Genomic DNA, 15,465 nt, shown 5'->3' on the forward strand with positions numbered 1-15,465 from the left:
GGCTCCCAGATGAAAAACACCATATGGGGCACTCCACGAGCGGAAGTAGCACCCCAAATGCTCCGAGCTATCAAAGGTCTATCCGAGCGGATTACCTGAGAGGCCACCACTGCCAGCTTCCGCACCCTCTCTACTGCCACCCCGGGTGGGGGACTCCTCTCGTCAAAGATCCATGCATTCCTCGCTAAACAGATCTGATAGGCAGTATAGGTCGCCCGCATTGCCTCAGGTCTGGACTGCAAGGACGCATCCAAGAATTGGAGTACCTGGAGAAAGGACGCTGCATGACTCCACAAGTTCATGGAGAAGCCTACCTGCTGCCAGATCCTCATGGCCCGATGGCACTGGAAGATAGCATGGTCCAGCGACTCATCCGTCTGACACTCTGGGCACTGAGGGTGGATACCCATCTCCCTCCCGCTCAGCAGCAATCTCGTCGGTAACCTACCCCAGGCGACCTTTCAGAGGAATAAAGCCACTCTGGGGTGCAGCCCAAACCGCCAGATCCAGCCGAGCTCCATCCCCAACTGCCCTCCGCCTTGGACAACACAGTAGATGTCAGCCACCCTGACTCTAGCCATGCAGGATGAGCTCCACACCCTGACATCGGGGCAAAAGTGCCCCAAAATTGGGAGCGACCGAATCCGCTCCGTAAGTGGCTCCCCAAATAGCTGATCGATCTGGTCGGTATCCCACCCAACCACCTAGGAGAAGAAGGTCGCACATCCGGAGTCCCTCCTCGACCTCAACACTGACTAGGGTCGGCCATCGCCGCAATGGGAGCTCCTCCACCTAAGCGTCCCCTACCACATCCACACTCTGACCATCACCGATTAGCCACCTACACCACGATAGGACCAACGGCAAGTACCTGCATACACTGAAAATACAAGGAGATCCAATTGAAAGTTTAATCGGGCAAAGACAAAATATTAGCAACTTTGTTAAATTAAAGGAGGCTTGCATCAAATGTGGGAATTTAAATTTTAATAAAGTAATTTTATGAGTAGGGCTGCAAATGGGTTGGTTTCCGACCTAACCCAACTTTGTATTTTGGTTATGATTTTGGAACTGGAGCAAAACCATTAGCTAATTGGTCGGTTGGGTAGGATCCATGAAGAGGATTTTAGATCCAATGATTCATTCAGGTTGGATCAGGGTTAAATATTACTAGACCCAATTCAAAATTTTCATATTAGAGTCAAAATCGAGGTAGGTTGGATTTGCATTTTAACCAAACATCTAGCTATTCACTTATAATATTTTATAACTAAAATATAATGATTGATAATTAAATATAAAATCACAAAAAAATAAATAAAATTAAAAAGAGCCAACTTAAAAACTTGAATTTTTATCCAAACTCTTAATCTGATCCATGTAATTGATCATTCTGAAGTTTACAAGTTATGATTTTTATAAAAACTATTTATTGATATACTTGATAGCATTATATTTAAGAATCTACCAAAATAAATAATGAAATATGAATGTTAAAAATAAGGATGAATTAGTTTAAATGAGAATTCGTCCAATGAATTTAGAGAGATATTTAGAATGAAGGAGAAAAAGATTTATATGATTTGAGTTTTTCGACCAAGCTGAGTTAGGTTGACTTGGGTTGGGTCTATTTTTTGTTGATCTAAATTAGATCCGAATGATATGTGCACTCAGTCGGGTCGAATCAAATTGAAAATTATAAAATCCAAACTTGACCAAAAATTTCGATCATGTCCAATTTTTGAATCAAACCCCACTATGATTTTTAAATTGTCAGACCTAATTGAGCCAGAACCGAATTAGGTCATGGATCGACCTAGTCTATTTGCATCCCTCTTTACACGGTTCTCATTGCACTTAATGCTTTCTTGGTAATGTGACAAAAAGAGGTCGATAATTTGTAGTAAAAAATGAGAGGTCGATTAATTATAATATTACCAAATTAGTAATCATGGGCTTAATTAACTTTTTCATAATAAGTAGTTAGAATATTTTTAATGGGGACATTAGAGCTCCTCATTTAGATGATGGAGTCAATTAGTTGCTTTTATTATTGATCGAGTCAATTTGGTTAGTTGTTTTTGTTATTGATCAAGTTAGTTTGGTCAGTTATTTTTGTTTTAGTCAAATCAATTGGGTTAGCTGTTAAGTCGTGTAATTAGATCGAGTGATTGGATCGATTTTGGTATGTAATCAATCGGTTGACTTAATCAATTGATTGAGGGTCCAATTTTGGTATGTCGTCAATTAATTGATTTGATATAAGACTTATATAAAAGCCACCCCTCTCATGAATTAGGAAACAAAATGATTGAATAAAAAAATTCTAGCCTTCTTTCTGCTTCTTCTTCCTCCTTTTCTTTACTTCCTGTATCCCTATAACCTCTTCTTTCTCCTTCTTTTATTGTTCTTTCTTTTTCTCTCTTCCTTCTGCAGTGGTCTGCCTCAGCTTGGTATCAGAGGCACAGCTTTGCCTCGGTCGCTAAAGCACCTCGATCTTGCAGCCCTACGGTTCGCACTGTTATGCTAGTCACCGGATCTTCACCACCCCCTGGGCTGTGCCCACGCATCCATCCCCGTCCCCGCCAACTTCCACCCTCTGTTCCCTCTCTCTCTCTCAGGGGAAAAGCCCCTCCTCTGTTGCCAAAGGAGAAGGTCGCTGCTCGTTCCCTCCCTCCTGTGCCAGCACCCCACCGCCACTGAGGCCTTCCCTCTCACCTCATTCCTCCCTCCTTCCGGTTTTCACCACAAAAAAAAGAGAGAGAGAGAGAGAAGAAAAATACCTCTTCGTCTTCCTCCGTCGCCGCCGCCCCCTGCGCTGTGCCTGCCTCCTCGCCGCGTCGTCGCCGTTGCCGAACTTCGCCGTCGAGCACCCCGCCCGAGCGCCGCCTCCTCTGCTTCTTCATCCGCAGAGCGCCACCGCAAGCCGCCGCTCCTCTCTTCCTTCTGCCCCACCGGCCGACGCCACCGCCCCGCCGTGTTCCGCCCCTCCAAGTTCCTTCCCGACGGCCGACCACAGCGTCGCCGGATCTCCGCCGCGAGCCGCCCCACAACCGCCACCTCACGCCGCGGAACCTCCCTCCTTCCTTATGGCCACCCGACGACGAGGACGAGCACCCACGCCGCCCGCCACCGATGCCCACCGGCCGAGCCCCATTGCCTCCGCCCGTGCCTCTTCCCTTTCTCGGCCTCCATCTCCAGCGTAGGACGGCGGACACAACCACCCGAGCTCCGCTCGTGTCGGCGCTGATTTTACCCGAGCCGGTTCCACACGTGCAGCACCCTTCCTCACCGCCAGCCGCCCTCCCCAACCCCCTTTCACACCACCCATCTTCCCTCTTTCACACGACACTCCCAAGACCCCAAACCCATTTCACCACTTCTAGCCCAAGCCGATGCGCCCACTCCTAGCCCAAGCCCACACGCCCACTCCCAACCCAAGGCCCACCTCCACTCCAGCCCATCAGGCCCCTTTCCCACAGCGTTCCTTTCCCTCTCTAAGACCATGTGTCTGCAGAAATTTTTCTAGCCAGATCTGCACTCGATGGGGTTAAATTTTTTCCCACCTAGGAGGAGTTGATGGGGACATCAGAGCCTCTCATTTAGATAATGGAGTCAATTAGTTGTTTTTATTATTGATCGAGTCAATTTGGTTAGTTGCTTTTATTATTGGTTGAGTCAGTTTGGTCAATTGCTTTTATTTTAGTCAATTGGGTTAGCTATTAAGTCATATAATTGGGTCGAGTGATTGGATCGATTTTGGTATGCAATCAATCGGTTGACTTAGTCAATTGATTGAGGATCTAATTAGGGAACTAAATGATTGAATAAAAACTCCTAGCCTCCTTTCTACTTCTTCTTCCTCCTCCTCTTTCTGCGTCTCTATAACTTCTTCTTCCTCCTCCTTTCCTTCTTCTTCCTCTTTCTCTCTTCCTCCTACAGTGGTCTGCCATCAATTTTCTTGATAGTAGACTTGATTCATACTAGCCAAAATCATAAATAACAAGACATGCCAACATGATTATCACTTTTAGCATATTTTAAAATTGAATTTGAATTTCGAACATCAGCTCGCAAAATTAACATTTCTATTATATTTTAAATTTAATTTTAAATTTAAATTAATTAAATCATAATTTTTATATGTTTTCTTATGTAAGTATGTATCTATAAATACAATACAATACAACAGTAGCGCCGATGATTAAAATTTTTATTCTCATTTTTTTTAATTTTTATCCAAAATTTTCCTTTCTTTATTTTCTGTCTTAAAATATTATTAATCAAACAAACGGTGAACAAAGAAATCATGGAAAAGACTAGTGTAACCGTGGCAGTGGCCGTTATCTAGCTTGATAAATTAGCAGCTCACGGCGCGGCGGGCCGGCCGGCCGCCACCGTGACGTTTCTCATTTCAATCCATTCCATTGCCTTCGTTCGTGATACGCGGTCCGCGAGATCGGCGGGAGGAGATTGCGGTAGGGCCGGATAACTGGATAAGGCATCCCTTCGCGGCGAAAACGCGATCCCCTTATCCTGTATCTTCTTTTCATTAAAATTGGCAATATCGAGTCCGAAAAGATCGGACCAAAAATCCGATAAATCCATTAAAATAATTTACTTTTTCAAGGGAAAAAGATTTGGATGTAACTGAGATCGCCGCCACTTCTCAGCTCTTGTCGTACTTTCTTTCTTTCTTCTTTGCTTAAGATTGTCGTACTCTCTTTCTCTGGCCTTGTTTCCTTCCCATCGGCCTCTTCGCCTAGGGATTGACATCCTTGGAGATTATAGGATTCTGGTTGGGAAGTCGAAAGACTCTCTAACGAGGAGGGAAGAGACGCATAGATATAGAAAGGCTTCGGGTAAGTTTTAGAGACCATTTTTTCCCCTTTTCCTCTCTTTTTGGTTTTTTTGATTATTTTAAAGAGATCGGAATGTGAGATTTGGGTTCGCCTTCGTTTTATAGTGTTTCTTGGAATAGAACGAGAAGATGCGACATGCTTATTCATTTTTTTATTCAATTTTTTAATAATCGTTGCATGTGAGAACGTATGGGTTGGATTATTCTACTCTTTTTACATTATTTTTTTGGTTGAAAAAGGAATTTTTGGTTTGTAAGACATGACTTTTCCCCCATATTCCGCTTTCTTCCTTTAGATTTTTTTTCCTGAGGCGCGGAACAAGGCTAGATTCATGTAATATTCCATGTTTTGCTCCAAAAAAAATGATTCGGGCAGTTGTTAATGTTAATCATTTGCGCCATTCTCATTTATGCTTTGATTTGTTTCCCATTTTATTGGGGAAGGCAGAAAAGGGACAATAATCTAGGCTGTAAGGGACATTGAAAAGGACATTTTGTGCTTAAAGTTTGGATCTTGATGTTATCTGGAATATGTGTGCCCTTGACGAAAAGGAAAAGCTGAACATTTCTCTCATCTGTCTCTGTCTTTGTCTTTGTTTGGTGGGCCTCTTCGATGTTCGTTTTTAACTATGAGAAAGCATCTTTCTTTCTTTTTTAACTTTGAGAACACATCAACTTTTCTTAAAATTCATTTTTTAGTGATCCTGAATTTACTGCTCAGGGCTTAAATACTTTGTTATTTGTGGTGCCATCTTCAGGGAACAAGTCGTTATTTATTATTCGATCCCTTTCTTTTCTAGAACTCTTGGGTTTCTTGCATGTTTGGTACAATAATTTATTTAGAGGAGTCAAGGAAATCAAACCATTTCATTTGAGAGGTTCCAAAAGTGCTTTTGCTTGTGCGGCAGTCATAACAATGACCACAAGCAACAAGCTTTATTCCGTGTACCTGGATTGGTGTCTACGAATCTTTTTTCACCATCACTGGTTGGTACTTAGCAAGATAAATGTTCTGTTTGTCCTTGCCTTTTCTCAACATGCTTGTTTACTGGCATTTTCATATCATGGTAATTTATTTTTTTCCCCCTTATTATAGCCACGAAGAAATATATTTTTTACTGTCTTCTCTTGGTGTGCTCTTAATTCTTGCCAATGTTTTGTTGAAATAGCTTTCTTAGTTATAGACCTATCTCATTAATTTCTCTTGTTTGATATGGTCTTTTATCATCAAGAATTGCAGTTTCAGCTAGTTGGCATTTCATATTCTTATGACTGCATTGCATGTTTTACTGCTATATGTCTTTTAACTGGCTACTTGATGTGTTTCATGTATTGCATTGTCATTTTTACGACGAAAGCATGATTATGACCAACAGCCATAATCATTCTAACTGGTCTCACTTGAGGATTAACCTTGATTCACATTCCATGGTCATGTTGCTTGCGAATAATCTTTTGCTCATGCAGAATGTATCAATGCTTCTTTTTCATGCCAGTGTAGGACAGGATTTTAGCAAGCTAGCGTTTAAGTATTCGGAGTTAGGGATCTTCTGGGCTATTTTCTTCTATAGTTAATGCAATGGAAGGAGGTGTTCATAAAGCGGACAAAACGGAATTTAAGGAATGTTTTAGTTTGACATGGAAGCACCCGTACATTCTTCGCCTTGCATTCTCTGCCGGCATTGGTGGTCTTCTATTTGGCTACGATACAGGTACACAATTCAACTTTAGTTGTCTGTTCAGTGTCATATTGAAAGCATAGCACTTCTTTGTTTTCTCGGTGAGGTTTGTTATAAGCTACACATTGCAAAGTTTAATTGTTCATATAATATGATCTGATATGCATATTATGGTTGAGAGATGGTGAAGGCACTTTAGGACATAGTGGTCCAAAACATTGATCTTTCTTTAAACAATTTCTTCAAGGGGATAACGGATCGGGCTTTTCCCATTGGTCATACCACTTTGTAGCAACTGGATGGTCTGGGTTCAAATCTTGGACAGTGCATCCCCTAGTATTGGGACCTAGGTAATTACACTGTGGATGAGCCTTCCTTTCTCAATTTTCTTTAAAAAAAAGAGGTCCGGTTGTCAATGACCTCTTCTTTTTCCCTAAGTTCCAATGTATGGATAATTTTTTGGTAATGCTATCCCCAAGGATTTGCAAATAGATTATACTTCTGCTTTGATGTCTAGGTTGAAAGAGCCCATTAAGGCACAAATAAAAAATTTCATTGTGTGCACAGGATCTACTGCCCCATTTACTCAGGTGGAGCCTTCTTCTCTGCTTATACATGTTGTTGTGCTTAAGGAAAGGTAATGCTCAGTCATTGACACCACTATGGACTGACAGGTTGGGTTTAAGAAGTGAAGGTTATAACAAAGCTGCTGGCCACAAAGGAAATTTTATGCACACTTCTGGAAGTTATGAGTTCTACACTTTTTTTGGATATTTTATTAGGAAAACTGTATGACTTGCTTTATCCAAGAAAAGTCCTAATTCTTACTTAAATTCTTTCTGGAAGCTGCCAATTCTTGCTGTTAGGACTATTTGCATATGAATGTAAGAAAAAAATGAAAGAAAAGAAGAGACTATAAAAGATAGCAAGTGGATCTTCAACATGTTTATGATTTCTCAAAAATGAGTGAATTCGCTTTATGGAATTAAACGCTTTATTCTAATAAACACCAGATAGGAGAATGTTAAGTATCAGACTTTTTTTCAATTTAAAGTGGGACATGGCCCAGAGCTGAAGAGGTGGCCATTGTGGTGCCTTAGAATAGAATCTACACCATAATGGAGCAGTCCTTTCTTTAAATATCTAGACATCTTTCATTGCTAAATGACTACCATGATGTTTTGGCAGATAAAAGTTTATCATTATCTCTTCATCTCTTTGTATGCTTTTTAAAGCAGCATGATATGTTTTCACTCTGGAATTGTACAATTTTTTTGAATTTTATGTTCGGATGCCAGACTATCCTCTGGCCAAAGACATATAACAGTTTGAGTAAAAAATGTATGTACTTTTACCCTTTTAGCTGTAAATTTGTTTTCAGGCTTTTTGCGTGATTTCTCTTCCAAATGTGCATGATAATATGCATATTATAACGGTAAATCAGTTTTGATAACTGTCATGAAATAAAACCTATCTTCTGAATTTAGGCATATAAATCTCTATACGGGCTCCCAAAACTGCCATCTATGCTGTCCTTTAGAAGAAATCCTGTCCTACCAAACAAGATGTCATGCCCATGTCACCAAATATTGGTGGATAGAATGTGGTTCAGAGGTGATGAGAATGCTAGATCTGGTGCCTTAGTAGAAACTTCTTTATGCATGTCTGAAAGATAGCCTTTTCATATTGTTGGTCTAAAACATTCTGCAAATGTTTTTTGGAGTAGAGGAGGTAGTTGTCCATTTAAAAAAAAATGTTCACATCAAAGTTATCAGGTGATTCTAATATTTCACTGCATTAGGGATGTCCTTAACTTTTCTTGTGTTGGTGGGCTCTCTGTTATTTAAGCATTCTGCCGCCAGATGAACCTAGTTTGATACTGCACGCTCATATTCAATCTGGTATCTTTTTGTTGATCTTTCTAATGTACAAACTTATTTCATGGGCCTCTAAATTTGTACAGGCCTAATGACTGCATTATATTGTACACAATGTACACATTTATTGTTGGACTATTTAATGCATGTCAGAGAACATGTAGTGTTCACTTTTTTTGCTGTATTTCTGCGATGCAATCTGGTATCATTCCTGTGTGTCCAAATAACTCATGGATTATTGGTGCATGGATTCAAAATTTTCGCTGATTATTGTTTTAGGTGTCATATCTGGAGCACTTCTATACATTCGTGATGACTTCCAACAAGTCGATAGGAGTACTGTACTGCAGGTTTGCTCCCTTATGTTCATGATAATTAATAATATGATTTTACAGAATTTGTTATAGTAGATCTTTCCCAACCTATGCCTCCTCCCAGCTTACGTGTTTGACCCATTACTTTGTCAATAGGAAACCATTGTGAGCATGGCTGTAGCTGGAGCTATAGTGGGTGCTGCTTTTGGTGGATGGATGAATGACAGATTTGGAAGGAGACCTTCAATATTGCTTGCTGATGCGCTCTTCTTTGTTGGTGCTATTGTAATGGCTGTGGCACCAATTCCTGCAATTATAATCCTAGGGAGAATCTTTGTTGGCTTAGGAGTCGGGATGGCTTCTATGACTTCTCCTCTTTACATTTCTGAAGCTTCTCCTGCCAAAATTAGAGGTGCCCTTGTTAGCACTAATGGGCTACTTATTACAGGAGGGCAATTTCTGTCCTACCTCATAAATCTGGCTTTCACGCGGGTAATTAGACAAATTTCTCCCTTTCTGTTGAAGTGTTGTTCCCAGATGGTAATAATAGTACTGACATTTCAACTCCTTTTTTCCATTTTTTGGTGCAGACAGCAGGAACTTGGCGCTGGATGCTCGGTGTGGCTGGACTTCCTGCTTTAGTTCAGTTTATATTGATGCTGATGCTTCCCGAGTCACCTAGGTGGCTGTATAGAAAGGTAATAATATATTTCCTCTCATATCCGGATGTGGTTTTTACTGACATTTTTACATACATTTTTGTACAGCTTTCTACTTTCTGCTGTTTTAATCTAATCCTTATAGAACTTTTCATTTGTTCTGTCCAGTATTTTGCTGCATGATAGTGATCATGGATTTTCTCTTTATTTTTATTTTTTATTAAACAGGAGAGAAAAGAAGAAGCTGCAGAAATCTTGAGGAAGATATACCCTTCTCATGAGCTTGATAAAGAAATGGAAGCTTTACGGTTATCGGTTGAAGCTGAAATAGCTGAGGAAGGTTCTGTTGATGGACATGGCATGTTCAATAAATTAAAGAAGGGAATGGGTAGTACTGTTGTTCGCAGAGGGCTTGTGGCAGGCATTCTCGTCCAGGTAGCTCAGCAGTTTGTGGGTATCAACACAGTTATGTATTATAGTCCCACGATAGTTCAATTGGCTGGTTATGCTTCCAACAGTACTGCATTGGCACTTTCTCTGATAACCTCTGGTCTCAATGCCTTGGGCTCTATTGTCAGTATCTTCTTTGTTGACAGAGCAGGAAGGAGAAAGCTGCTACTTCTCAGTTTGATTGGAATCATTACATGCTTGGCCTTGCTAGGTGGTGTGTTCTTTGGAGTTGCTTCACATTCCCCAGCAGTTGAGTTGACGAATCAGGTCAGTGGAAACTTAACTTGCCCTGATTTCAAGCCAGCTTCAGGCACAACATGGACATGTATGAATTGCGTGAAAGCCGCTGCTGGGTGTGGATTTTGTGCTCATGATGGGAATAAAGTAAGTACCTCAGCTATTTAAATTGTTAAGAACCTTCGTTGAATGATCATCAATAAGCTTTAGTATGTGATTTGTTCAATTGGATGTTTTTAATAAGAAAGCGTTACTATCATCAGTTAAATAACGCAAACGTGGAATGCTTTTTCTCCAACCGGACTCTGGTCCAGTTGTTGGCATTCCTCATAGCGCATGGGCCAGGGAGAAGCCCCATGTGAAATCCCAGATGGTGTCAATGCCTTGGGGTGAATTTTCATTGCCTTTAACACACACATCTTGACATTGGATAAATTTAACTACTGCAACTAAATTTGATCATAAAAAAGATGTAATGGCACCACCAGTATCTCTGTAGAATATAACAGGCATATGCTCTTAGAGAGTGATGCTCAAAATGTTGCACTCCAGTCTTCTTTTTACTAAATTGGCTTTATCTATGTTGCATGAATGTCCATGTCGATAGAAGAAGGAAGTATTATTTAACTTCATTTTAGATGCGCATATATCTAGAGTTGTTAGCATCAAAGTTTCAAATTATCTTATCCTGATCATGCCTTATTTGTTGAACAGCTTCTTCCTGGCACCTGCTTGACATCTGAATCTGCTGGAAAACAATTCTGCGAAGCAGCAAGCCGTGAGTGGTACACTCGAGGGTGCCCTAGCAACTTTGGCTGGTTGGCTCTCATCAGCCTTGGAGCGTATATCATCTCCTACTCTCCGGGCATGGGCACTGTTCCTTGGATTGTCAACTCTGAGATCTACCCACTGAGATACCGAGGAGTCTGTGGTGGGGTGGCTGCGGTGGCGAATTGGATCTCTAACCTGATTGTCACACAGACATTCTTGAGCTTGACTGAGGCTTTAGGCACTGCACCAACATTCCTCTTGTTCTGCTGTATTTCTGTGGTTGCATTTGTTCTCATTTTCTTGTTTGTGCCTGAGACCAAAGGGTTGCCATTCGAAGAGGTGGAGAGGATGCTGGAGAGTAAAAGCTACAAGGCTTGGAAGAAGAGCTCTGTCCGAGCTCAATCTTAGATATCCATGTTATTATTGAAAGTCTGTTCTATGTTGATAGTATAATAATGACCGCTTTATGACCTTATGATTTTCCTCCCTGAAATGAATATTTCAAACGCTGATGACTTGTTCGGGAAATATGGAGTTCAGAGGAATTTGGTACTGATAAGTTGTTTCTGCTGGATGGCATTCCATTGAATAATATACCTGATACAATATCATGGTCTCAATATTATTAGAGAAGTTTAAAGGAGGAGAAACAACAGAGCTAAATACAGTGTTTCAGGGCTGCTTTACCATGTATCTATACTAAGATATGCCAGATCGGTAACGAAGATCATACCGGCTAACGTCTAGTTCGGCATGACTCAGAACGAGTTCTAAATATAACAACAATTGCTCCCTCTCACAGGCCGCAGCCAGGTAGTCTCTTTCTCCCCCTCAACGATAAACAAATTTGATAAAACAGCTAACTATTTAAGGACAGAAGAGAGTGTATTTTTAGATAATAAGGATTGGCAGGGGGAGAGAGTTTCTTCTAGAATAAGAAAAAAATAAGATAATAAGGAAGTCCTTAGACTATATAAACAAATTTATTTTTAGAAAAAATACCTGTGTATTCTTCTAGGTTGTGCTTGGATACCAAATAGCTAACTACCCTCTAAATGGATTTAATCATATGTATCCACTCTCTAACTAACTAATCAACAAAAATGTTATTCCTTACTTATTTGGTCCTCCCATATTTAGTAGAATAAAGTTGTAGAGAAAGTGAGAAGAGGGGGAGAGAGAGAGAGAGAGCACTGGATGATTAACTATATTTTACCATCTTTCCTGAAATATAGTTGTCTAGGTTAGGTATCTTTCTGAACATTTGACCTAATAAATCTATCCACCAATTTTTGAATGGTGCTAAGTTAGTCTTCAAGTGTTCTTAATTATATATACATACTAAAACTATCATGTTACAAAGTTAAGTAAAATGGTGTCTATTACTCATTAATTTTTAAATTTTGAGTCAGATAATATTTCTTTTTTTTTTTCTTACATACAAAAGTGCAATTGGACGCGAATATGGATATTGGTACCAAATTTTTTTTTATTTTTTTTAAAATCTCTATCATCCATCTTCATTTACTTCGCCCCACTAACCAGATTATATTAGCCCCGATGCTACATTACAGGGACGGATTTTTTTCACTCCTTTATCGAATTAAACAATTATTTATAGTAGCATTTTTGTAATTTAAGAAAGATATAAGCTTTCATGGTAATGGCAAGTTTAAAATTTGAAGAACAAGCATATAGTTTATTTTGAAGGGAAAAGAGAGAAGGGGTTAATGATTAATAATCCATCCCCTCTCTTTCCTGTCCCTGTCTCGCTTGCCTCCTCCCTCGGCCCTCCCGACCGCTGTTCGCAGCGATATCACCAAGTTTTAGCTTAATGCCTGGGGAAACATAGACCCTAGGGACAGCCACATCTCTTGCTTTCGGGCCTTCTCCCTTGGAATCACCAAACCGGGCTTTCGCTACCTCCGCCGTTACTTCCATCTCTCTCCGCATACTAAAAAGGCCATTGCTCATTAACCTCCCTCTCTCGAGTTAAAACATCTTGAACCTGGGAATCCGCATGGAGTAAAGCATTTATTGATCAGAAGTATTTTTTTTTTAAAAAAAAAAATTCTATGTTCTGGTGAGTCCAACGAACCCTTAATATAAAGTTGGTAAAAACTAAATTAAACGTGCAAAGATTCAACTTCGTGCAGCAAAAGAAGAGGAATGTCCCACCATCACAGGCTTTCACATGTACCTACCGTGCAAGAGTAATAGCCTCTCCTTAAGGATAGAAATTTATGATCAATCTGACATGCAAATGCACCGCTGTTAGCGGTTCTTGGTTTGGCATAAATAAATTTAGGCAATAAACTTGTTAACCCTTCTAGTATTGTCTATTTAACAAATCAAATTCATGCTTAAATCTTTGATTTATTTAACCCGTTTTGACTTATTTAATAATTGAATTGGGTCATGACCTAGCTTATTTAACCTATTTAAGGGTTGTTTAACCCATTTAAAACCTACTGAACCTGTTGCTATCCTATTTAAACTGGCCAACCTAACCTGTTTAACACATGATGATATGTACTCAGTGATTGTACATACATGATGACATGTGCTCGATGATTGGACACTTTTTGGCAAAAATTTTTATTATAGCACGTGCTATGTGCCACATCATCACCCATATAATACTACGTCATATATATTCCACATCATCATCTATATACCATATCATTAAAATAAAAATTTCTATTTGTTATGCCACATCATTACCCATATGCTGATAATGATGCCAGCAAGGAAAAGAATGCCACACCATCACCAACCAGCCATGCAGTCACCGATCTAAGTGATTTATGCCACGTAATTGGCCATGTGATCATCGGTTAATGCCAACAGGGATTTCAGTAAGAAAAAGAGTCTAGAATCGGAGGGAAGAACGACATTAAAATAGTGGCAAAATAATAGGGACCAAATTTGAGCTTTTGGAGTTTAGAAACTTATTGAAAATCCAACCTAAATTTGGAGGACTAAAAGCATAATTTACCCTATTATTTTTCTACTTTGATAAAACATTGGCTATTGTTAGGAGAGAACATAGGGTAAAAAGCATGAGAAAAACTCAATTTCTAAAGAAGGCTTTTAGAAAGCTCATCATGTTTCTTCCAAAAATTGTTGGCTTCAAACATTCAAAGCCAATGAATATATGCCTTTGAAGCCCACTTAGTCATAACTGAGGACCTCATTCAAAAAAACTAGTCTGAAGGTATTATTTAGATTATTTGACTCTGTATAATACCAAGATCTACCCAATACATAGCTGATATGGGACTAAACACATGTTTGCACATATCCTCAAATACTCATCCAGTTTAAGCCCTAGCATTCTCACCAAACTAGGGATTCAACTTCATCCAAATCTCATCACATGTATCACAAACATCATAAGTAGCTCATGGTCAATTCAAATAAGCCCATGCTGCAGTGTTTGCTAGTTGGCATGAATCATGAACCAGGTCTGCTCTGATACCATTTATAACAATCCAAGACCTCATCTAAGAAGGCTAGCCAAAAATTGTTATTTGGATTCCTTAGTCCTGTATAAATACCTAGGATCTACTTAGTGCATAGCCAATATAGAACTAAACACACCTCTTGAGTCCTCACATGCTTTCCAAGTTTAAGCCTCAGCATCCTCACTAGGCTTAGAATCCAAATCCATTCAAATCTATTAACTAGTACCGCAAATCCAATCATTAATATTCGAAACAGCTCATGGTCAATCTTAATTGAATTATGCTAGAGGATCCTCAAGTACATATAGGACATAGCTCGGATATGCTTTGATATCATTTTTTACATTCTAGGACCTCTAAAAAAACTAGTAAAATGTGTTTTTTGAAGTCCCAACACTGCATAAATACCCAATATCCATTTAGTACACAGCTAATCTGGGACTAAATACATGTAAGAACTATGTCTTGTGACATATTTTCATTGTGCGCCTTGCAACATGCCCCGAAACTAGAGACTCTTAACCACAATAACCGTCAAAACCGATCACATCTTTCCGTAACCTTCTTCCTACCCACCGTGAAGCAAGAAAGAATAGTTATATAAAGGTAGAGTATCTATTTTACAATCAGTTGGCCTCGGTCTGAGTCCCCTCATAGAGACCTCTAAATCAGCCAACAGGTTCGAGGGTGGAAGCTGGTCGACCTATTCTCCGTTAGGGACCGATGCTAGCCTAGTCAGACCTTGCACAGCCTTGCAAAGCCAGTTCAACCGACGGGCAATGTGAATGAAACAAAGGCCTCTCAGTTCCTCAAGCGAACAAGGCTCACATCATCATTGAAAGTAAAAGAGTTTTAATATGCTCAGAGGAAAGACCACTGCACTGCACTCTCCCATGTGTTGTTAACATTTGTTACTGCTTGATCTCAATCTTATGCACTGATTTTGATCAGAAGACCAATAACTTCGAGGAGATATGATTGCAGGGTCTTGCAAGTCAATAGGTGATGTCGGAAAACAAAGGCAAGGACTGATTCACTTGGCAAAGAGGAACGAGGAAAGACATGGATTCCTAGCTTCACGATAAGATGGCATTCTTAATTTGTAGATTTAAAGAGAATAAATGTTTTATAAGGTTTATTATGTTCGTAG

At 39.8% G+C, this 15,465-nt stretch overlaps 1 protein-coding gene across 2 annotated transcripts; it reads left to right on the top strand.

The window, feature by feature from the left end:
- Positions 1 to 4,279: 4,279 nt before the first annotated feature.
- LOC103715415 (probable inositol transporter 2) lies at positions 4,280 to 11,401 on the top strand. 2 transcript variants are annotated; one of them, XM_026807815.2, is made up of 7 exons: positions 4,280 to 4,862; positions 6,358 to 6,573; positions 8,697 to 8,767; positions 8,888 to 9,223; positions 9,322 to 9,429; positions 9,619 to 10,224; positions 10,792 to 11,401. In XM_026807815.2, the coding sequence occupies exons 2-7, from the start codon at positions 6,441 to 6,443 to the stop codon at positions 11,254 to 11,256; spliced, it is 1,719 nt and encodes a 572-aa protein (XP_026663616.1). In that variant the 5' UTR covers positions 4,280 to 4,862; positions 6,358 to 6,440; the 3' UTR covers positions 11,257 to 11,401. The 2 variants fall into 2 exon arrangements, with proteins under 2 accessions (XP_026663616.1, XP_008801247.1); XM_008803025.4 differs by having other exon boundaries at positions 6,363 to 6,573.
- Positions 11,402 to 15,465: the final 4,064 nt, after the last annotated feature.

Source organism: Phoenix dactylifera, chromosome 2 (assembly GCF_009389715.1).
Source record: "Phoenix dactylifera cultivar Barhee BC4 chromosome 2, palm_55x_up_171113_PBpolish2nd_filt_p, whole genome shotgun sequence".
Classification (NCBI taxonomy): domain Eukaryota; kingdom Viridiplantae; phylum Streptophyta; class Magnoliopsida; order Arecales; family Arecaceae; genus Phoenix; species Phoenix dactylifera.